Source organism: Cibotium barometz, chromosome 33, assembly GCF_041138505.1.
Source record: "Cibotium barometz isolate CiBa-2024 chromosome 33, ASM4113850v1, whole genome shotgun sequence".
Lineage (NCBI taxonomy): Eukaryota > Viridiplantae > Streptophyta > Polypodiopsida > Cyatheales > Cibotiaceae > Cibotium > Cibotium barometz.
The window spans coordinates 9,581,944-9,606,375 of NC_141078.1; the positions used below are offsets into that span (position 1 = coordinate 9,581,944).

At 44.5% G+C, this 24,432-nt stretch overlaps 1 protein-coding gene across 2 annotated transcripts; it reads right to left on the reverse strand.

Annotated features, from left to right (window-relative positions):
- Positions 1-2,769: 2,769 nt before the first annotated feature.
- On the reverse strand, positions 2,770-24,432 carry LOC147619271 (SOUL heme-binding family protein). Of its 2 annotated transcripts, none has more exons than XM_086772929.1 (8): positions 24,073-24,426; positions 23,562-23,648; positions 22,536-22,606; positions 22,356-22,457; positions 22,146-22,250; positions 21,923-22,055; positions 21,580-21,689; positions 2,770-3,074 (listed from the first exon to the last, which is right to left on the reverse strand). In XM_086772929.1, the coding sequence occupies exons 1-8, from the start codon at positions 24,383-24,385 to the stop codon at positions 3,000-3,002; spliced, it is 996 nt and encodes a 331-aa protein (XP_086629055.1). In that variant the 5' UTR covers positions 24,386-24,426; the 3' UTR covers positions 2,770-2,999. The 2 variants fall into 2 exon arrangements, with proteins under 2 accessions (XP_086629055.1, XP_086629056.1); XM_086772930.1 differs by lacking the exon at positions 2,770-3,074 and adding an exon at positions 3,098-3,133 and having other exon boundaries at positions 24,073-24,432.

The following is a 24,432-nucleotide window of genomic DNA, read 5'->3' on the forward strand; positions in this document are numbered from 1 at the left end:
CATTTACATGGACTCTAAGACATGGAAGAAGGTCTCCATGGAAGCTTGCAAAGCAAGATATGATTAGTATTGATCAAAAGTGATTATGAGTTGTTTATAATTAGGACTTATAATTGTCTTATACACCTATGCCCCATGTTCACACTCACTTATGCCTTGGCCTCCACATGGGACCATGATCATGGTCCCTTTATTGGTCCATTTCCCTTTACAAGTTCTTTGTCCATGATCCCATTTGACCAATTAATAATTTAGCCTTAGCATTTTCTTACAAACCATCCCTACCCATAGGTTGTCCTCGAAACCTTGTAACATCTAGTTAGAGTTCCACATATAAGTGCTTGTGCACCATATCCACAAAGCATATGAGTGGGTGACATTTCAAGTCAACATGTGAGCATCCTCATGTGACTCATGGTTGTAAATCGTCTCCAACGGCTGAAAACTGCATCTTATGCCTTTGAAACAATGCCAAAACTTGCTCTTCATGATAATACCTCAATTACCAATACTTCTAAATGCAAGTATCATAATCCCCAATTGGTATAAAGCTCTCTAAACAGTGATTTACAAGAAATTCAAGAAGTAAAATCATTGTTATTCCTCCTCATTTGGCCCATCAAATGCACCCGAAATGTCCTCATTATCCTTCCAAGATCGAGGTGGATTGCCATGAAGCCTCTTCGATGGGCAAATCCATCCACTTGATGATGTATTCCACCAAAGAATGATTGTGTAATACCTTTTCTCTAGTGCCCAACACCTTCTTTGGTATATATTCTATCATACCTTCCGCGTTTCATTGGAGGTAACCCATCAAGAGAAATGGAACACATCATGTATGCATGTAGTTGTCCATAGCATTAGCTTATAGGCTACTTACCCAACTCTTCTCTCAATCTTGTATGGACCATAGTATCTATGTACCAACTTGGTATTTGTGTTACTCTTAAGAGATGCATATCTTGATTTTGGTATGCATAAAAGCACCCAATCGCGCACATTAAACTCCACAAATCTTCTATGGACATTGGCATATTGTTTCATAGTCCTTTGAGCATTCTTCAAGCCGTTCTTACATTGTTGTAAAAGAGTTTACCTTCTCTTTTACATTTTGATTTACAATCTCTTCTTCGTTGATCACCATTGGTACATTCACTTTATATCCATAAGTAGCCTCAAAAGACGACATGCCAATGCTTACATGATTTTGGCTATTGTAAGCAAATTCTACCAAAATGAACCATTCATTCTCCATGAATGTTACGTATCATGGCACAAGTCTCAAGTATGTCTACACCCACTTATTAACTCTCTGTTTACCCATCCGTTTTCCCAAATAATAGACAATGCTAAGAGTCATTTGGCAACCATGAGGTCAAATAGTGTTCTCCAAAATGAACCCATAAACTTGACATCTCTATCACTTACAATGTGTTGAAGCATTCCATGCAACTTGAATACAAACTCCACAAATTGTCTTGTAACAATAGATGTCGTATTAAGTGATCTTGGTAGGAATAAACTGTGTCAACCAATCCGCCACTGTGCAAACAAGCTATCCCGAACGAGGAAATCCCGTGATAAAATCCATAGATATATGTGTCCACTTTCCCTCGAGAATAGATAAAGACTAAAGCAATCCTCCCCTGTTGTGTGTTGAATCTTTATTTAATTGCCACGGCAAATACTGTGACATATGCATGCACCTTTTCCCACATCCCTTTCCAAAAGAAACTCTTATTTATTTTGTTAAAGGTTTTGTAGAGACCCAATTGACCCGCCAAAGGGATTGCATGCCGCTTTAGCCTTGTATATGATGATCTAGGTATAGTACAAGATAGATCTTATATGACCCACCAAAGGGGTTGCATGCAGTTCTTCCATCACTTGGGCCTTGTATGATGAACTTAGGACACAATAATTAATTAGCACCCATTAGGGTGCTAATTAATTAATGTTCATGCTCGACCTCAAATAGGACATTAAGATGTAATGTAGTGCAAAAAAAGTGGACAAATGAAACATTACATTATCGTCAAGAATAAATGCAAGAGGCAACCAAGTTAAAGGGGTGCATCCAAAGCTGATTGTTTCGAATGAATGAAGTTATTTGGAGTTACTTCTCAAGGGATCATCCACTCAAGTAGTCAAATTCAAAGAGATAACCACATTGTTGAAAACTAAATGGCCAAACACAATGGCAAGTGTACCATTGGAGCCAGTGTAATTGACCATGCAACTAATGGCCAAAGCATTGATTATGCTTGTGCTTGGAGAAAGTACATATTGAGGCATGTTGTTGGCATTCCCTTAGGTGCTTGTTTGAATAGCGGAGGACCCATGGGCATGCTCTCTTGGATGTTTAATTGGATATCAAGGGACCCTAAGTGCTTAAAATGAGATACTAAGTTCAGAATCAAAAAATTTGAATTTTAAAAATCTTGATAAGGGAGTTTATCAAAAGCCTTGTGCAAGACTAGTTTGGATCAACACATCAAGAGAGAAACCATCATCGCTGAAAGTTCTAATCACTGAGAGGTAAGCCAAAACAAGGCTCCTAGCAAACAACCATCCTTTCAATTGGATTATTTAAACTCCTTTCTATCAATTAATGTTACCATTCCCATGCTCATCCTTTTATTTAAAGGAGCAACTTTACAATAGACTAGGCAAACAAAAGAAACAAAATTTGACTTTGTGACCATTTTACATCATAATCTTTCCACACCAAAAAGAACCATATACTGCACACATGCAAAAGGAAAAGAACAAACATCATGCACACATGAATTATGCCACTTCGATCAGCTATTATAATTTGGTACACTAGAATACACTTAGATGAGAGAGACTTCCATGGCCTCCCATGTACTCTTCCCTTCAGATTTTTTGATCAAGTCATTCACTTTACAAATTTACATCACATTAGCTTAGATCTAGGATCCTTCCAAATCCCCCTGCACAAGATCATTCTATCTTGACAAGCATATCCAAACTCATGAATCGACATGCACAACTTCCAATGCTATTTCATTGCGGCGCATGAAAGGAAGCGTAAACGGTGGGTTGAACTGCATCCGCCAAACGCTTATACATGAATATTTGCACTCTATAGTTCACGAAATCCTCTCTTCAATGAAAACAAAGCAGAATGGAAATGACATAAAAATCCTTAATATCTCAGCTAAATAATGATAAAACTAGCTAACTATCACAAGGATCGAGGCTTAAGACAGCTTACATCTACCAATGGTTGCAAAAACTTTCATACATAATTTCAGGAATGGAAGTTGTCATACACTTGTTTGGGAATGCAAGCTGCTTGTACTTTTTGTTGCACATGTACACACTAAAGCACCTTTTTGAGAGAGCTACATAAAGCCAAAGCAAGAGAGAAGCCAATGTCCTTTTTGAGAGAGCCACATAAAACCAAAGCAAGAGAGCAGCCAATGTAGACATAGTCAATTGCTTGCCATCTTTAGGCTTAGCTATCCTTTAAATAAGGCATTCAACCTAGCAACTTTGTCAGTTCTACACCCCCTCTCAAGATGCAAACCACTGTGTCTTAAAAAGCATCTATTTAAGTGGAGGCATGACCTTGGTCACTCAGTGGAGCCCCATTGCTATCTGAATTCCCGACACTTTCCTCTAGCCCCACTGTGAGCTCCCTTTCTACCCTGCCAATCTGCCTTCCCCCTTCTGCATCGGACCCTCTTTCCTATTTCCTCCAACGATCCAAATTGGCCCCACCCTTCTCTTCTCCACAGTTTCGCAGCCCCACCTCTCCTTTGCCTTCTGCCCCTTATATTGTTGCATTCAATACTCGTACATTATGTCCTATTCCTATAGTACAAACATTACTATTGCAGTTCCATACCCTTAAAAAATTCCGACCGTGGGATCATTGGGTTGAAAATTTCATGCCTCATCTTGATAAATCAATGGGCATATATAAGATCGTACATGCTCCCATGAGCATAAGTTTTGTATTTATTGAAATCAGCTCATCTTAGTGTGTGTATATACGCATGTGTATATGTATTTAAAAAAGCAGCGTACTTAACATACTTATCCTGGATCAGGATTTTCAGATCTCACGCAGTTCACATATCATATGCGGCATAGTTAGCGTTCTTAACCACCATCGCCCCTTGCCTCTCCTTTCATCAGCCCATTCTTTGGGCCTCATTTTTCCTTCTTCATTCCCCCCTCTCTATTCCTTTGCATGCAAATCCACTTCCTTTTTCTCAACATCCTCTCCCATCTGGGCACCCTCTTTCCTTCCAACGTTAGTCAATGTGAACGCCATTATCAGCATTTAACCACCCTAGGAAGACTCCATGGCAACCGCTCTGTGTCCCCTACAAAGGATACCCTCAAATTCTTTTTATAGAGCAGAACTTCAGCTAATATCTACCTCCCTTGCTTCAATGACTCTAGTAGGCACCATTGCAGTGAGAAGACCAGCTTGTGGCCACCTCAGAGACGACCTGCAAGCCAGGGACTATTCCAAGTTGAATATACCTCTGCTGCAGATGCAGGCCATCACAGCTCCAATGATGATGGCTGTGCCATCTTTGAGTCTATCCCCCCGTCTTCCTAAAGTTTCCAGAGATCTTGAATTTAATGCTTTGATATTGCATGATACTTCTTGAGAGCATCTGATATCGGTATTACTGGCCTCCATCCTTCTAAGGCAGATCAAGAACTCATGGACAATGAGTTCGCAGGTATCACTGCAGCAGAGGTATATAGATATTATGCGAAATGACTCCATAGACAATGACAGGGAGGAGCCTTTTCATATTTTTCACACATTTCCTAATAAAACGCGATTTGAGATGGAACAATGGAAAGGAGCCTGCAGTGCACATTTTATCCACGTGGGAACCTTCCTCACAAGGCCTCAAAACTCATTGGTGGAACTTAACGCTTTGTCCCATGGAAGATATGTAGAAGGGCCAGGGTCACCCCCATGGGGCTGACCATAGCCCTAAGTCATGTACAAGCATCATGTAATCTTTTTGTACCATATTAATACAAAAAAACCATGACACCAAATACTCTCTCTTCTTCTCTCTCCTCTGTCTTAATCATGCTTATTTAGCATCAATGTTCTTAAGCAAGCTTAGTGCTGTGGATCAGTACAGCAAGGCTATGCAACAGATAATGGCCCTACAGAGAGCCTTGCTGAAGGCTGATTCCAGCCACTCTTATGCTCTCCTCGATCTTGCGTTAGGTGCCACCGCTAGTCCCCTCTTGATGCACCTTCTTTTACCCTTGTTCGGCTGTGTTGGAATCACCAATGGGCCGCCCTGCCTTGCTTTTGCTCTATCCACCCTTTACATGGTGCTTGGTCCTCCTTGCCCTTTGGCTCAGCACCCCTTGCACACACAAGAGCTATATGGTACAAATTTACAAAACGCAACCTAGAAGAAGTAAATGCAAACCTAAGGTGAAAATGTTGATGATGATGGAGTTCTTCACGATGGATCTCCATGCCTTTATGAGAAAAACAATACAACCCTTCCTCCATCAAAACCTTGTGCTATAATACCAATGTAACATGGGTGCTTTGCAGAAGTAATTTAGGATTAACTTATCACGATAGATCTGAAGATTAGCACCTAATTAGAGTCTTGACCTCTGCACATACATGATATAGTAGAGTTGTCCTAACTACTAATGTTTTCATACGCATGACTTATTTACAATGGAATAGACATACTCAATGGTAGCTCATCTCCTAAACTCTCAATGATTCAATAATGAATAAATGATGAATGAATGATATGACCCTCATGCACATATATATACCTAGATGAATCCAAGAACATGCCCAAATTCACCTCTTAGGAACGTGCATGTTATATACTCATGGTAGTCAACCCACAAGACTATATAACTGTCAACTCCATTATGCATAGTATGGACCAGATACTACGACATTCTCACTAGCGTCATCAGTGCCCAATAGTGGGTGTAGAACTCTATATCAAGATATGCTCTCACACACACACACACACACACACACATAAGAGTATATATACCTAGATGAATCCACGAACATGCCCAAATTCACCTTTTAGAAACGTGCATGTTATATACTCATGGTAGTCAACCCACAAGACTATATAACTATCGACTCCATTATGCATAGTATGGACTAGATACTACGCCATCTCCACTAACGTCATCAATGCCCAATAGTGGGTGTAGAACTCTGTATCAAGATATGCTCTCACACACACACACACACACACACACACACACACATAAGAGCATATATTCACACAAAGCCCTTCGTACTGAGTTTCTGTCAAACCTCTGGAGATGCAGGGCAGACTCGGCCATAATGAAGCCTAGCACTAAGGGAAGTAGCAAATAGAAAGAATTAGTAAATAGAAAGAATTAGTAAAGCAAATAAGTAGTTGATAGGGCAAATGCACCGCTAAAGATAGAAAGAATTAGCACAATATCAACTGGCCGCAACTCAGACGAAAACTTCACAATGTGAAATCTGCATGTCCGCTAGTACGGCTGAATTATATACCTAGATGAATCCAGAAACATGCCCAAATTCACCTTTTAGAAACATGCATGTTATATACTCATGGTAGTCAACCCACAAGACTATATAACTAAAACTAGCCTCTGGTAGAAACCAAAGTGCGGTAGACTAGCAGTCACCCAATCCAATTGTAGTCCAACCAATAAAACAAATAAATAGGAGCTAGAGTGCTCCAACACATAAAAGAGAACGACACCTGTTGGCCCCAAAGCTTGGCGCCCCTTTCAGTATTTCTTTATTCAATTTCAATGGAAAAGTTTAAATGATTACATGGCCATTCATGGCTCGTATGTCTGCAAGTCCAATCTGCCAGTCCTTTGGACCTCTTAGCATAGAGGTTACACAAAGCTTTCTGTCCCAAAAACACCCCACTGTTATCTCCTCTAATATGCTAAGTCAGTACATCCATGAGGCCTTGAATATGCATCTGACTGAACCATGCACATAGCCACAAACTCAGCCATGAAAACAGTCCACAAAACTCTTCCAAATCAGTCCACAACCTTGACCTGTTTCCACCCTCTGAACTGCCGAACCCTTCCTCTCACAAAGGGCCAGAGAGAACAACTCCGGAACAGTCACGAGCCAGTGAAAAGAGAGACTCCATAAGACACCTCCTGCAGTCCCACTTGCTCACAAAGAGAGAGAGAAACTTACAGTCTTTGTGTCGCTTTTCACAAGAGAGAAAAGACACGAGGAAAAGCCCCATACTATCCTGCCCTCTTGTCTTGCAGCCGGGAGAGAGAGAACGTGTGAGAGAACCTATTGTCCAGCCTTGTGTTCCCCTCTAACAGTCCACGCTTCCCAGCTGACAGTCCGCTTCTTGTCAAAAGCAAAGGAGAGATTAAAAGCTTCTGTAGGCGCCTGTTTTATCTGCAGCACAGCAGCCAGTTGTGTCCTCCAAAAGCCAAAGAAAGAGAGAGAAAAGTTGGCCTGTGTCTCTGCCCTGTAGCGTAGCACAGAAGCCAGCTTCAATCTCCTAAAAGCATGCGTAAAGGAGTATTAGGCTGCCCCTTTAGCCTCAGTAGTACAACCTGCCTGCAGCCCTTCCAAAAGTAACCTGTGACCAGCAGCGCAGAGCTCCCTATAGCTGTTTTCCCAGGAGTGAATTCAGCCCTGCCTGCCAACCCCTTTTCCCAAAAGCGAGAGAGAGAGAGAGAGAGAGAGGCGTGTGCTCAAAAAGAGTAGCCCCCCCTATAAATAGCCTAGGGGCCACTCAAGGTTTTTAAAACCTTCCTAGGGGCCACCCAAGGTTATAAAACCTTTTGAACTTTAATTCCTTGGTCCCCCTTCACACTTGGGGTTGTCCACACATGGGTCAATAAACCTTAGCCCCAAATATGAACCTTTAAATATTTATCTTGCTCGCCGACCCCCATTTCACAAGGTCATGACATATCCCCCTCTTGAAAACTAGCAAGCGTCCTCGATTGCATTCAAGGCATCCAAAGCGGAACCACACTCATAACAAAGGCTGCCCAATACAGTAAGATATCAACCATGTGATCCAACTAAAAGTGAAATGTACAATATGGCAAGATCAGCGTCCCAATCTCTCTAAGCCATGCATATGTAACAACATTCACTGCAAACCAATGGTGTAGTAATAGTTTAAGTTGTATACCACTGTGAACAATACACAACCACAACATCCAATGTGACTAGTACACATATCATAGAAGTCCCATAAGCAGATGTACTGTCAGCTGTCAGTACCTTCGGGTGAAACAAAAGCTGCACCAAGCGACCTCTAGATGACATCTGAGCCTATCTGTATCAAGGGAGTGGAGGTGCTACCCCCCTCTTGAGCATCAGGCAATGCTCCAGGCCTATGCTCCGCTGAACCTGAATGAGCCGTAGCAAGAGCCGGCTCCAACTCAAAGGCATCGAGATAAAGCTGCAATACCTAAGGTGAATCTGCTAACTCACCCTCCTCCATCCACTTCGCATCCATCGGTGAATAGTTCTTGAACTTCACAAGATAGTGACGGGAAACTTTACCTCGTACCTTTCTTTCCTTATGTGCCAGTATCTGCTCAGGTAAGAACCTCATCAAGTTCCTCAACTTCCGGCTGAGCCTCATCTAATACATCCTCAAGAACATCTCCTCGGAAAGGTCTAAGTAGACTCACATGAAATGCATTGTGAATCCTTCAGTGATCTAATAGCTTCAAACGATAGGCCACCTCACCAATCTTTTGCAATACCTGAAAAGGTCCATAATAGCGCATGCTCAACTTAGGGAATAAGCGCTCTTTACCCTTCATCTTTTTGAGCCTAGCTTTCTCAAATCGCAAAAGAACCCAGTCACCCAACGCAAACTCTAATGCACGCCTGTGACGGTCTGCTGCCTTCTTTTGCTTTTGCTGAGTTTTTCGGAGTGCCAACTTAACTCTCCTATAAGGTTCATCCACATACTAGTCAGCCTCAAAGATCTTATACTTTGTGTGCAAAACGGATGGTATCTTCTTCCCTCCTTCCATAATCTCAAAAGGCGCCTTGCCCGTTGAGGTATGGATGGTGTTGTTATAAGCAAACTCCACCAAAGGAAGATACTTTTCCCATTGTTGCTTGTGCTCTGACTCATAGCACTTGAGAAGATCTAACACTATGGAATTAGCCTCTTCCGACTGCCCATCTGTATGTGGATGAAATGATGATGAAAACTCAATCTCCTAAAAGCATGCGTAAAGGAGTATTAGGCTTCCCCTGTAGCCTCAGTGGTACAGCCCGCCTGCAGCCCTTCCAAAAAGTAACCTGTGACCAGCAGCGCAGAGCTCCCTGTAGCTGTTTTCCCAGGCCTATATTCAGCGCTGCCTGCCAACCCCTTTTTTCCCAAAAGCAGGAGATAGAGAGAGAGAGAGGCGTGTGCTCAAAAAGTAGAGTAGCCCCCCCCATGAATAGCCTAGGGACCACTCGAGGTTTTTAAAACCTTCCTAGGGGCCACCCAAGGTTATAAAACCTTTTGAACTTTAATTCCTTGGTCCCCCTTCACACTTGGGGTTGTCCACACATGGGTCAATAAACCTTAGCCCCAAATATGAACCTTTAAATATTTATCTTGCTCGCCGACCACCATGCTCACACTTATGCTGCACCCATTTCACAGGGTCATGACATACCCCCCTTTACCCCCCCATAAATAGCCTAGGGACCACTCAAGGTTTTTAAAACCTTCCTAGGGGCCACCCAAGGTTATAAAACCTTTTGAACTTTAATTCCTTGGTCCCCCTTCACACTTGGGGTTGTCCACACACGGGTCAATAAACCTTAGCCCCAAATATGAACCTTTAAATATTTATCTTGCTCACCAACCACCATGCTCACACTTATGCTGCACCCATTTCACAAGGTCATGACAATAACTATCAACTCCATTATGCATAGTATGGACTAGATACTACGACATCCCCACTAACATCATCAGTGCCCAATAGTGGGTGTAGAACTCTGTATCAAGATATGCTCTCACACACGCACTCCACACACACACACACACACACACACAGCATATATTCACACACAGCCATTCGTACTGAGTTTCTGTCAAACCTCCGGAGATACAAGGCAGACTCAGCCATAATGAAGCCTAGCACTAAGGGATGTAGCAAATAGAAAGAATTAGTGCAACAAATAAGTAGTTGATAGGGCAAATGCACCACTAAAGATAGAAAGAATAAGCACAATAAATGACCCTCAGACATAGCCTTCTATTTATAGTGACTTTTGGGCTCGTTGTCTGGCCAACACTAATCTAGGGTGTTCACACCATAATAATAAAAATGTTGTCTGCACTTGGCTGCTCATTGGGCACCTGGACAAGAATACAATGAATTGGCACAAATGCTATGAGGCAATGATGAAGAACTCAAAAGTGAGGGTGTGCATGTATGCCCCAAGTAGAAAGCCTTTGCACATTTGTATAATCCAACTTTTTTTTCTTCAAGAATCCTTCCATCACTTTTTTAAAAAAAGAGAGAATCTGCCGATTACAACCCTCTAAAGAGGTAGAAACACTATTTCTTTTTTTTTATTTTTATTTTTTTTATTTTATTTTTTATTTGGGGGGTGGGGGGGGGGTATATAGTGGGAGCATTTCATGCCAAAATATACATCCCCTAGGTGAGAAAGGGAACCGAGGTCCAAATGCATAGGAAGGCTGCATATATTTGCCGCATAATCTCCGAATCGCCTTGTACGTATTCCCAAAGTCCATAGAGGGTGTGGAGGATGTATGTCCACATGAAGCAGATGGTCCCTGCCAGAAGGGTGACCGGCACGTGCCCTCTTTAGTCCATGGAGGGTGTGGTGGATGTCTATCCACATGAAGTGGATGATCCCCGCTAGAAGGGTGACCGTGCCCTCTTTAGTCTCATTGGAGCATGCCTGCCAAACATGCTAGGTTGCTATGTTGCTAACGAGCTCCCACCATTGTTGGCTAGAGGCTTATGATGTGTGTGCATGGAGGACCAAGGGATACACTGAGAGACAATTGCTAGCAGCGGATTAACGTGGCCGCAATCATTCAACCTCCCCATGCTATCTGAGTGGATGCACCTCACCCTTCCATTGGGCCAATGGGGACTGGACCAATGAGAACTCGCCTTGACGTTGGCGGTCCGGCTTATGGAGAAGAGACCAAGGCCTTCTCCAACCAAGAGTCACACCTTCATGAAGATATTGCCCCACACTTGTGCCCGTTAGTTGACCGCATTTCCACATTCATGGTAGTGAAAATGTGTACTAGGTTAGTAAATAAAAAGGGTGCTAGGTGGTTGTGTAAACTAGCACTTGTTTGTGTGTGAACTAGGGCTTATATAAAGCAATCTAGTGTGTGTGAACAGCCACTAGTGTGTAGGTCCATTTATGTGTGGGAACATCCCCTTAGAAGGGTTTTATGTAAGCAATGATGTGTAAAGGTGACGCCTCTTACGGACACTTGGCATCATGCCTTGACATGTCGGCTCTAGGGTGGCATTTGGCTCTCAGTTCTGCAGCAGTTAATGGCGTTCTGCAACTGTGCTCTGATACCAGTCCCTGGTGGAAGGTGAGGCACGACTAGAGAGGGAGAGACAAGATGACAATTAGCACATGATTATCAACATGATTAATAAGGATTATCAAGGGGATTAAGGGAAGCACCCACCACATATGCCAGCACTGCCATCTCAGAGCCAGGAGCTGCCACTTCAAAGCCCACTGCCGCCATCTCAGAGCCGAGAGGAGCCGCCACCTCAGAGCCCACCGCTGCTAGTTCAGGTGACACGGCCAACCACCGGGCAACCTGGGTGATGCGAGTGGAAAAGGTCTGCCGATTCCAGCTGAGCCACCCGAGTCCGCCTATCTCAGCCACCAGTGCCGCCGCCTGGCTGTTTTTGGAGGGCGACAGTTGCTACTGCTTGTCAGCTGCCTGCACCCCCCTCAAGGTCTTCTAAATGCAATCTGTCTACTGTTGGTCAGCCTTGAGGCACACTTACTACTGCTGCTCAGAGGTTTACAACATCTCTGAAACACATAAAGGCAGAAGCGGTGTTGCTGCCTGGTGGTCTTCTGCAGATACGCAGAGGTGCTGATGCTGCCTACACGCCCCCGCTTCTCTCTGGAGTCTGGATCATGATAGTCTTCTGCTGCCTACACAGCCACAAGGTGGGCAATGCCGGTTATTCAAAGGCTTCAGTATAGGCCTCCTTGCCTGCCTCTTCCCCTTGGTTCGGATTGCTCCTCATCCAGGTTCAAGTCGGCCTTCTTTTTCGATTAGCATCATGGCTAATCATTCTCCCTCGGCCGGGCGAACCATTGTTTTTTCCAAAGACGAGCTCGTGGTCCTCTTCACCGAAATCGAGAAAGACTCCAAAACGACCCTCATTGCCAGAATCTTTGGATCTCACCCTTCCCGTCTCCAGGCTCGAGATTGGGTCCTGGCGGCTCTGCCTTCCGACCTCGCTCCACACTTTCGAGATGTCAGGTTGCTTGGAAGAGGTTTCTTCCAGGTGGATTTTAATTCGGAGGACGCAGCCTCAAAGGTTTTGAAGGGCAGCCCTTTGCCATTGGGCCCGAGGAAGGTTTTTTTTCTTCCCTACTCCAGCTATTTTGACCCTGTTGAGGAAGACCGGAACCGTTTCCCGATTACTCTCAGATTCCCAGGTCTTCCTCGCGCATATTGGCCTATGCTAGAGGCCATCGGGTCCGCCTTAGGGCTGGTTCTTCAAGTGCCCCCCTCCACACTTTGCCGACATCGTCTGTCCAGGTGGTTACTGCCTCGACGGATGCTGTCCCCAGGGTCATGGTTCTTGCCCGTGCCTGTGAGCTTTTTGAGGACTATGTTTTGCTTCCGGGCCCTAGTGGTCTTTCGAAGCAACGTATGGAGATTGCAGGTAAACCCGATCAGTGCCACGTTTGTCACCAACACGGTCACTTTGCTAGAGATTGCCCTCGGGCTCGGGGTTGCACGAGGCCTCGCAAGCGTGCTTCTCAGGCACCACCTCCCTTGGATCCTTCCCGTCCTACAGTCCGCCAGGTGTGGCGAGCTATCTCTCACACCCGCCCCCCTGGTGCGATTGATGGGAAGACCTCGGATCTTGCACCTCAGATAGATGATGTTTCTGGGTAGAGAGATGTATCAACTCATGCTTCTTTGCAGGGAGATGATATATCAGATCATGATGATTTTGTTGAGTCCTCTCTACTTGGAGGGGGCGATATGCAGGATGCTCAGCGCAGTGGGGATCATGTATTGCAGGATTTTCAGCATCATGCCATTGCCCTTGATGCCCCGCAGGGCGCACAAGTTTCTCGTACATTTGCAAGTTCTGTGCAGGGCCCTGGACAAGGGCATGTCAGTGGACTTTGCCCCGTGGATTATCCCGTCCTCCAGCATTATGGGAGGCGTCCTCAGGCAGCCCATCGTCTTCTTAGATCGGGGGTCAAACCCTCTTCTCTTCCATGAGAATCGTCTCATGGAATGTTCAGGGCCTTGGAGGGCTTCCCACCCATGGTAGGAAGCGCCTTCTGAAGGACCAGCTTCACCCTGCTGTTACAGGAGGGTCTATGGATATACTTTTGTTGCAGGAACACAAATTGGATAGATCTCAGTGTGGCAAAACTGGTAAGATGTTTTCTGGCCACACCTTCTCGTCCTCGACTGTTGGGACTAGAGAGGGTGTTTGCATTTCAGTGTGGCAGCATCTCTTATGCCTCATGTTATTGGGCACGGTGTTATCATCTCTGCTAGAGCGCAATGGATCTTGATCATGCATGAGGGTTAGAAATTGGGAATCTTGAATATTTATGCACCTAACATGAGAGGTGAAAGGGTGGCCTTTTGGGACACCATTACAAATGTCATTCCCCAGGTTGATCATTGGATAGTGGGAGGAGACTTCAATATGGTTGAGCAACCTTCTGACAAGAAGGGTGGACGCGAAGGGGGTTTACACCCTTTGGAGCGAGCCTCATGGGACAAGTTCACGCTCTCTTTCTTTGGCAGGGATTGCTGGACTGAGGATGACTTCTAGAGAAGGCCAAATTCCTTATCTTTCTCTTGGCATAATCGCAGGAGCGGGGTTGAGAGCATCTTTGCATGTCTGGACAGATTTTATGTGGATGATTGGTCCCTGGACAGAGGAGGCACCATTGCTATTACGCCTGGCATCACCAAATCCAATCATTTCCCCATCGTTTTGTGTCTCAAGGAGCCTGGGGCTCGCTCGGCCTCTCCCTGTGTCCGTATCCCTGACTATCTTTATCTAGATGCTGACATCTCCCTTGAGATCAGAGAGATATGGAGATCTTGTGATGGTCCTGATCCTCGTCATAATATTGCGCTGGCTCTTGAGAGGACCAGCCATCATTATCATAGCGGTGCCTTGTCCAAGAAGAAGGAGGCTCTGGACAAGGAGAGAGCTATTAGGTATAGGATTGCTGCTCTTCAGAGGGAACATGAAGAGCATCCACATGCGTCTTGGATTACAGACCTCTTGACCACAGTTAGAGCAAAGTTGCAATTGGCCATGGACAGGAGGGCTGAGTTCGCGTTTCATGCGAGCGAGGCTTTTTGGACTCAGATGGGTAGCAAATGCAACAAAGATTTTTTTCAGCACATAGGCTTTCCCATAGCAGGGATTCTGTGACGTATTTGCAGGATTCACAGGGTGAGGTTCAGATTGAGCCTGACAAGGTAAGGGGTATTGTTTCAGATTTTTATCGGTCTTTGTTGACTGCAGAGGTGCCCTCTCCTCCGAGAGATGTGGCACGGCAGAAAGTCTGGGAGTGCATGCCCAAGCTCATTACAAATGCTATGTGTTCTTCCATGGATGCCCCTTTCTCGAAGGATGAATTCCTTCACGCACTACATGCTCTTTCTCCCGCCTTCTTTATTCTTTTTTGGGATCATATTGGAGATGCTATCACTGTTGCCCTTCAGGAAATGTGGAAATGTGCCCAGAGGATGATGGTCTTTCTCCCGCCTTCTTTATTCTTTTTTGGGATCATATTGGAGATGCTATCACTGTTGCCCTTCACGAAATGTGGCTATCGGGTATGATGCCGCCTTACCTCACGGAGGGGCTGATTCACCTTATCCCCAAGAGTGGGGACAAGACTGACATTAAACAATTGAGGCCCATCACTCTCCTTGGATCTGCATATAAGATCTTAGCTAAAGCCTTGAGTGTTGCAGTCGATTCTCCAAAGGACTATCCATGATACACAGAATGAGTTTCTCCAAGGAAGGAGTATATTTGATAACATCTTTTCTTTCAGGGAAGCTGTCAAGTGGGCAAAGTCCAGTCAGCAGCCTCTTGCCATTCTTTTGCTTGATTTTGAAAAAGCTTATGACAGAGTGGATTAGGGCACTATGGCACATATGGGGTCTTCCCAAAGCTGGATCAGAGGGGTGTCCTGCCTATACAGGGAGGCTCATAGCATTGTCTTAGCTTGTGGGAGGCGTGGCGAGCATTTTCAGATTTCCTGATCGGTGAGGCAGGGCTGTCCCCTCGCCCCTTTACTGTACCTCATTGTAGCTGAGTTCTTCGGGTTGCCCCTGGTGTTGTGGGTCTCAGGCTGCCTTGATGCACGGAGGAAGAGTTTTTGGACTCTGAGTTAGCAGATGATACGGTATTGTTCCTTGAGGCTTCACATGCTTGTTTATGTGCTTTCTGGACAACCTTGGAGGCCTTTTGTTTGGCAGCAGGAGCTACTATCAATTGGCATAAATCAATTGGTTTTTGGATCAATGATTCTCCTCTTGCAGATTGGGGTGCATATGTTGGTCTTACTTGGATTGAGAGAGGATGCTCTGCCAGATACCTTGGTTGTCAGGTGGGCGTTGACATCTCCCATGCACAACAGTTTGCTCCAGTGCTCTTAAGCATTAAAAGCAAACTTCATCACTCGAGTAGGAGGAAGCTCGACTAGGCCTCTAGAGCTTTGGTGGTTAACCAAGTTTTGCTAGCCACATCTTGGTTTATTGCTTTGGGTTGGATTTTTCATAAGGGCTGCATTGGCCAGCTTCGTCGCCTTATTCGAAACTTTCTTTGGTCAAGGCTTGATGGAAATGCACACACCAGGGCCAGAGTTGCTTGGGAACCATTATAAGGCCTAAGCAGGAAGGGGGATTGAATATCATTGACCCCGAGGTGCAATGTAAGGCTTTGCACAGTAAGCTTGTTGTTAAGAGCTTTCTTCCATTCACTGAGCCGTGGAAGGACTTTCTCATGCACCAGATTACGAAGTGTGTCCCTGTTCACGGAGGTGATCGGACTCTCAGCTCACGCTTTATTTTTTCAGATGTAGTTCACCGCTTCACTTCATCCCCCCTGGTTAGGTCCCTCCTACGGGCCCGGGACTGCCTAAGGAGTTTTTTGGTACACATCCCCCCGCGTTCAACGGTGGAAGCTAACCGGCAGCCCATTCTATGGAATGATTTGATCTTAGATAGGCATGGTAGGCCTCTTGGGGCAGCTATGCATATTCTCTGGGCTGGCTGGGAGACCCTTTTATATCACGCAGCACTTGAGAGGTTCTAGCCGGAGGATTGCACAGATTGATGCAGCCATTCCCAACCACTGGATTACTGGATCTTTTTTGGAAGGTCGTCATCATTCTTGGTTTGGGGTTTTCTCTGGGGACAGGCGTTCCTCTTCAGGTTATGGGTATCTCCTTGCCTAGGGAGGATGATGTATCGGTCTTTTTTTCTGTACAGGATGGATGGCAGCTAGAGAGATGTGATGTGCAGGACCTTATTAAGGGCCCCCAGATTCGTCCAGTCAGAGTTGTTGGCAGGTTAGGGAAGCACGTCTTTGTTGACCCCCCCCCCCCAAAGGCATGATCACAGAGAGTGTTAGCCTTTGGTTGTATGGTAGCTGCCCTATCAGACATTTGCCTTGGACCCCGATGAGTGGGAGTGGAAGGATGCTTGTAATCCTTTATATGATGCGGAATGCCAGACAGCTTATCTTGGGACACATTCAGAGTGTCCCTACTCTTAGACCCCATTGGAAGTCTTACGGCATTTCGATTGACATTCAGAGGGCATTTTGGCGGAGATTGTGGCACTCTTATAGGAAGCCACAGATTTCCTCCTTTATCTGGGTTTCCCTTCATGGTGGTCTGGCCACCAATCAGTGGAGGTCTGTTACTTGTGCTTGCCCAGCATGCCCTAGATGTGCAGGAGTTTCGGAGTCAGTTTACCATTGTTTATGGGAAATGCAGGGAACCACAGAGGGTTTGGTCTGCGATTGCACACGTCTTTGGTAGGATTAAGAGGGATGCTATCATTTCTTTTGGTTCTATCATTTGGTTGACACAGTCTGGGCCTCAGCTGAGGTTCGAGGGGACTGACAGGAGCTTGGCCATTTTGGTTAGGCAAGGAGTTGCTCGGCAGTGTTGTCTTCAAGATTTGCCACTTTCACACTTTGTCCCTCCGGCACAGAGGTTAGACAGTTCTTGGAAGATTATTGCTAGCATCTCAGCCTGGAATATCTCAAAGGCTAGATGCATTGAGGCCATTGAGGATACTCCCGTTCTTGTTTCTCAGTGTCTTTGCAAGATTTGGAGTGATATTATTCACACCATTATGGCTACTTGGGCCAGAATCCAGGGATCTTCGAGAGCTGCGGAGAGGAAGCACGCCCAGTTTATGAGAGAGTGGGACATTGATATCTTTTTCACATCCTCTCATTCGGGACCCTATTGGCAGCACAAGGTTCCTGATTGGTTGAGATCTCCACCTTGCTTAGTGTGAAATCTCCATTTTGTAAAATTTATCATACTTAATAGAAGTCTCCTTTCTGGGAAAAAAAAAAGGCTTCAGTATATTTATGACTTTCTGGTGAGCATAAAGAAAAAAAAAAGAGTAGGATCAGTACACACCAACATCTTGTTTACACAAAGGTACACACAATTTTGGGGCTTTTTTGCATATATCAATTTTTTGGGAAAATCAAAGGCATATTTTTTGTGAATTTCAGAGATTCTTGTTTATAAGGGGAAATCAGTGGAGTGGGAGCATCCCAGGCACTCTTGTTTAGTGCAATCGTGGTGCTGTGAAGCACACTTCTCAGTGCTAGTATAGCGCACATTTCGGAGCAGCTAGGTGCTCATCTTCTAGAGCAGTGAAGCTCAGTTAAGCGCACATCAAGACCTTGGTGCATTTCGATCAGAACATCCTGGATTTGCGCACCTCTCGAAGCAACAAAGTTCAGTTAAGTGCACATCTAGACCTTGGTGCATTCGGTCGCGACATCCTAAATCCAGTATATTCTCAGTGTACCTTACAGATCCCCGGTGTTGTAAACACATTCCAGGCCTTGTGGCATCCACTTCCATTTTTTCTTATCTGCATTGAACATGGTCACCACCACGAAACGCGTTTCAGCTTGGCTGAAATCTTGAAACGCTGAAGCTTGAAACGCGTTTTGTGTTTCGTGAAACTTTGAAACACCATTTCTGAAACACCGTTTTGTGTTCTCAGTTTCAACTCTCTCTCTCTCTCTCTCTCTCTCTCTGTTTCATACATATGTACGTACGCACGTACATATATACATAAATACATATATTTATATTTATATTTATATGTATGTATGTATATGTGTGTATTTATATGTGTATGTAAATATTTATGTGTGTATGTATGTATGTATGTTGTGTGTGTGTGTGTTGACAGCCGTTTCGGTGAAGCGTTTCAGTAAGCACTTGTTGAGGTGTGAAACGTTTCAGTGTTTCCTATTTCGAGGTGAAACATTTCGGGGCTGAAACGTTTCGCGGTGATGTTGGTGCCATTGGCGTTTCATGAAACCTTGAAACGCCATTTCTGAAACACCGTTTCGTGTTCTCAGTTTCAACTCTCTCTCTCTCTCTCTCTCTCTCTCTCTCTCTCTCTCTCTCTCAGATTATTTCATACATATGTACGTACGCACATAAATATATACATAAATACATGTATTTATATTTATATTTATATTTATATTTATATGTGTGTATTTATATGTGTATGTACATATTTATGTGTGGACGTACATATTTATGTCTGTATGTATGTATGTTGGGGGTGTGTGTGTGTGTGTGTGTGTGTGTGTGTAGCCGTTTCAGTTGAGCGTTTCAGTAAGCACTTGTCGAGGGGGGGTGTGAAACGTTTCGATGTTTCCTGCCCCATTTCGAGGTGATATGTTTCAGGGCTGAAACATTTCGCAGTGATGTTGGTGCCATTGAAGGTGTTTTGAAGCTCTCATCACAGGGGGGCTCTTCTTGTACACACCAAGAAGTTGCAATAAGGAAATCTAGTATGCATGACATTGTAGCATTCAGGGCATGTGGTGTCCATAAGAACCAATTCCCATCATCATACCATTGGTCACCTGTAGAAGAGCATACCTTCTGGTTTCTTTTGGATATAGGTTCTTGTGGCTAGAGCACAACACATGCTTGAAGTGGGCAAGTATAGGAGGGAACCTTAGAAGAGAAGATCCTTGTGGAGCTGAGTATAGAGCAGCTGCCACAAATCAAGCATGAAGATGAAGCCAATGCTAGACATCCATCCTTTGTAGATGATTCGTCAACAATGGGCCAAGCTTCAAGGGCAAAGAAAAAAGAGCGACCACGAGTAAAGTTCAAGGCTTTCCGACAAGTCTTGGACTTCCTGTCATTTGGGACATAACTCTGTACATACACGCATTACCACATTACCACTACAGGGGGAATTGTTGGGAATATTCACATTCACGGTAGTGAAAATCTGTAATGGGCTAGTAAATAAAAAGCGTGCTAGGTGGTTGGCGTAACCGATCGGGAGGGTTCACACATGACTATTATTGCAATTAAACACTAAAAATAAAGGCACACAATTTAACGCACACAATTTAACCCCTTCAAGAGCTCCCACTAGATTACACAGCTTGGCTATGCTCGGCCAAGACGGGTTGCAAGACCCTCCTCACCTCCTTGTGGTACATCACGTCTTGATGGTCCTTCTCATGCTCATGCCTCATGCATAAGGCAAGGATAGCGGCTCATCTGGAACTTCCTATGGGCGAGAAGCAATGGCCACACCACCCAACCAAGATGGCATGGAACATCAGCCCATCAGTAAGGGAGGACCGGCTTGTTAGCACATTCATCCCCAGTTTCTGCCCATTTCTGGTGTCCTTTTGGTCCCTCTTGTATGGCCCTTGATTGTGGGCTGGCCACCCCTATTTTGCATATTTTTCTGGGATTTTTCCTAGCCTTGGGGTCACCGTCCCATGTGAATACGAGAATGCTCAACCATGGCTACTCCTCATTATAACAAGCGTCATATAAACATGAGCTACCGGTATTACAACATGAGAGTGCAGCACTGATATCCAATAGGACACTTGTCTAGCAATAGCCAACAAATCCACCACTTGCACTAGATACAACCACCTCAAGGGCTCAAAGACATTGCCTCTGGGCTTGCCCGTAGGCACAACACATTTGGTGAAGGATTCTTTGCAGTTCACAATGGGCAGTGTAGCAATTCCTTTTCACTTGGGGCACCATTGCATGGGCCATAGAGTCAAAACCAGCCCTTCTCTAAAAGGACAGCGATAGCCACGTGTGATACTCACACGTCTTTGGATTACCACCATCACTACCACAAAGACTGGTGGTTTGAACCCCACTGACCCTCATGGACCCACCGTGGGAGCTTGTCAACAGCGTTGCAGCCTGGCACATTCAGCAGGTGCACTACAAAGAGACTAGAGAGGGCATGGCTACCCTCCAGCAGAGAACTGTTTCATATGGACAAACATCATCCATACACCCCTAGGGCATTGAGAATGCCACTAAGACAATTCAAAAAATTATGTAGGATAAACAAGTAACCTTCCTAGGTACTTGGGAGTCCAGGTCCTTTACTCACCCAAGGCAACCGCTGCATATTCTGGCATCACAAGCCCCAGTGTACCCCCCCCCCCCCCACCCCAATAATAATAATTTTAAAATTAAAAAAAAACTAATGTCAATGCCTTATCTGAGGGTTATAATCCACCTCCAGGCATATGTTTTTGGTAAAGCATGATTGTGATCACAATCCAAGTGATTGTGCGCTTGCTAAATACCACCTGTGATTCAGCAAAAACAAGTTCAGCTGTTCAACACAAGATGCAAAACAGGGAGAGGTGGAACATAGGAGCCACCTTCTCACATACTTCCTTTGGACTCAAGTTCATGCTTCACTGAGCTTAGAGTTCGAATGTGACCTGGATGGATTATAGTTAGAAGGCTTAAATTAGTGCCTTACAAACTCAATTCAGCAAGTTCTTTTCATAAAGATATGAAAACTTTACCTACAGGCTTGGTCCTTCAAATTTGATATTTAGGAGACGCAACTTCCAAAGGGGGTTTGTCAAACAAAAAAAGCTAATATTTGTCTTTCGAATATGTGAATGTTTCTTTTAAGGAGTGTGTATGTATGCATGCTGCATGTATGTACGTGCATGTATAAAGCTGAGAAGACACAAAGGTTGTTCAAAGTTTTAACACACCTGTGACACTTCCACCTGGGCAGATTCTTTCAACCTTAACTTAGTGTCCTTCTCTAGTAACTTTCTGAGCTCTCGTTCTCGGCGTTTTACTTCTTCATCTGTCACGTACCCTAAAAAGCAAGAACAAATTCTCTGCAGTTAAAAACTAGAAAAAGAGCACAGCAATCATAACAATTAAAAATCAAATTCAATTTTGAATCACACAACAGGCGCATGATGAGTCAAAACCCGACAGCATCAAGCATTCTATTGCAAGAACAAAAGATGGCCCCTCCACAATGTAATATTTACAAAAGCAGGAGAACTACTATGAAGAGCAACACAGTAGACTTGAATTTGAAACCTGAGAAAGCTGCCACAGCAACCACCTTCGATGGCACTCTTCGGATTGTAACGGAGTTGTCTACTGGTAGCGGCAGATCATTGCCATACTTCGATGGCATCACAAAGGCCATTTTCCATTGTCCACCATTTGTCTATTATATGCAACATTGAGAGAAAGCATGAATGACCAGGATTACGAAGAAGCGAGTGTGCAGATTCCGGTAAATCGACACATAACAAACCTGTTGCGATATAACAGGGGTTGTCATATCCATCTTTTCCCCTTCAGACTGGCTTCTTGAAACAAGTACGGGTGTCGTCATCTCCATCTCATCTCTTTTCAAGTTCTAGATTCCAAGAAAGAAAACCATGTTAACAACCATGCACATTCTCATGAAGAACTTGTAATTGCATTTTCAAATGTACAGAAGTACTTATTTTTATCAGCATACTTTGCCAAAAAGATATGCGGCTAGGGTGTTGAACCCCTGAGAGGAGCCATAGAAGTCGAAACCTGTCGTCCCAGGCATAACAGTCTCTGCCACAACATAAGACTGAATGCAAGACAATGTATATCATCACAAATCCACCAATTGTTGATAAGGCATAGGCAAAGAAAAGTAATAACAAACCTCAACCTCCCGGATTTCATAGCTCTCCTCCCTTCTTAAAACTCGATAGGGAATGGTTTCAAGGTCAGGAACTGCAAGCCATCATGGGAATGTGAGCATCCAGACTATTGTGTCAGAATAAAAACAATGAATTTTTTCCCTACATATAAAATCTTGTTTCGAAAAAACTAGAGCTGCCACAACCACTGGTTGCACATGGAAGGTCTGCCCATCATGCACAACCTGGAGAAGCAATCTGGATGCCTGGATGAAAAGCACAGGCGTGAATCTTTTGCCCACACAGGTTATCCACCCATCTATTACATTGCTGACTAGGACGCCAATTCATGCCCATCTTTTTCAAAAGCTTGAGAAGCCACAAAACACCAGGAATGGCATGGTGGATAACCATCCTTCATCCAATCAAAAGACACCTGCACTTTTTTGTGGCAGGGCCCCACAGCCTGAAGCCCTTTTTGCAGCCATCTGTGTGTGTAAAAATCGTGCTGGGGACATCCAAATACCTTCCATATTTGGCCAGCAATGCCTGCCCAGCCTATGGGCAGCCTATGGGCAGGCAAGGATAGGCATATGTAGCGCCAGCTTTATTTGAACGAAGGTAAGGCTAGTTACACATAGCCATCCTCCTCTCCATTACCTGCCCAAAGCATGGGCATGTGTTGTCAACCAAACTATTTGAAAAGTTGTAACTTGACAAGGCATGCTTTATACACAGCAAAATGCCCTTGCAAAAAGTGGAACACTGGACCCTCTTGTCAAGGGTGGTGTTGATTAGTTCTTTTCTGCCTGCCCATCCCATATCCAGACTCCTTTGGCTGCCCAGGCTTACAGTTTTTATGGGGCAACAGGCGGCATCCTCGTCTTCAGCAAGTAGAGAGAAAGCAACTTTTGGTGTGTTAGAGGTAAGTGCCCAAGTTTTGATTTCAGGCGGTTTGATTAGCTATTCAAAACAAAAATTGGGAGGAAATGGGTGTAACCAGCCTAAGCAAGGTAGGCCTATGGTGAACCTTTCTTTTGAAATCTTACCAGACATCAATGCCTCTTCCAGACTCCTTGCTTCACCCCTTCTTGGATTCACATACTTGATAGCCTCTGAAGTGAAGCTTTGAAAATCTGACAAAACCAGTCATTACAACAGAATAATAAAATGGTAAATTATTATGGTTATGTTCGAATTGTTACAACATATAATAATGGTTTTCATGGCAAATGAATGATTAAAAACTTCTTCGTCTTCTTTTTTTAATCCACCTCACAGAATAGGGGTAACTCAAGAGAGGCCCAAAAGAAGAAAAGAGCCAAATAAAGACCCAAATGAATTTAATTATAATTTTTTAAGTATGATTATTTCTCTCACAAAAAAGGGTAATTCCATGCCTTCAGGCTTCAAGTGCTTATCAACTCAGGAGAAGGATGGAGAAAAAGTAACTAAATTTTCTCCCCAAAAAGAAAAAAGGGAGGGGTTACTTCAGTGTCTTCAAACGAAGTACACACAAGACCCAAATGGGGAAAAAAGGCGGGAAAACGAAGTACTCACTGCGCTGAGCTTGAAGGGCAGCTTGAGAGGAGAGGGCCACGAGCAAGGAGAGGCGAACGTTATTATTGATCGTATTGCGTGCTGCTGCAAACGGGAGCGGTAGAGGGAAAATGGTCGTGCCGTTACTACCCCTGCTACTAGCATTCATAGTGGCCATGTCCATATTGTGAAGCTTTGATATGCTGCTGGAGTTAACCCCCTTCGCCAGCTCCATCCTGCCTTGAGGTTCGGGTATGCGAACAGCAAAATAATGCCTCCGTGTCTGTGGTGGGGGGGGCTTTGGTGTGTACGTGAGAGAGAGAGAGAGTAGCATTACACTTGGCAGCTCCCTGACTTCACGATAAGGCCACGCGAGGATTG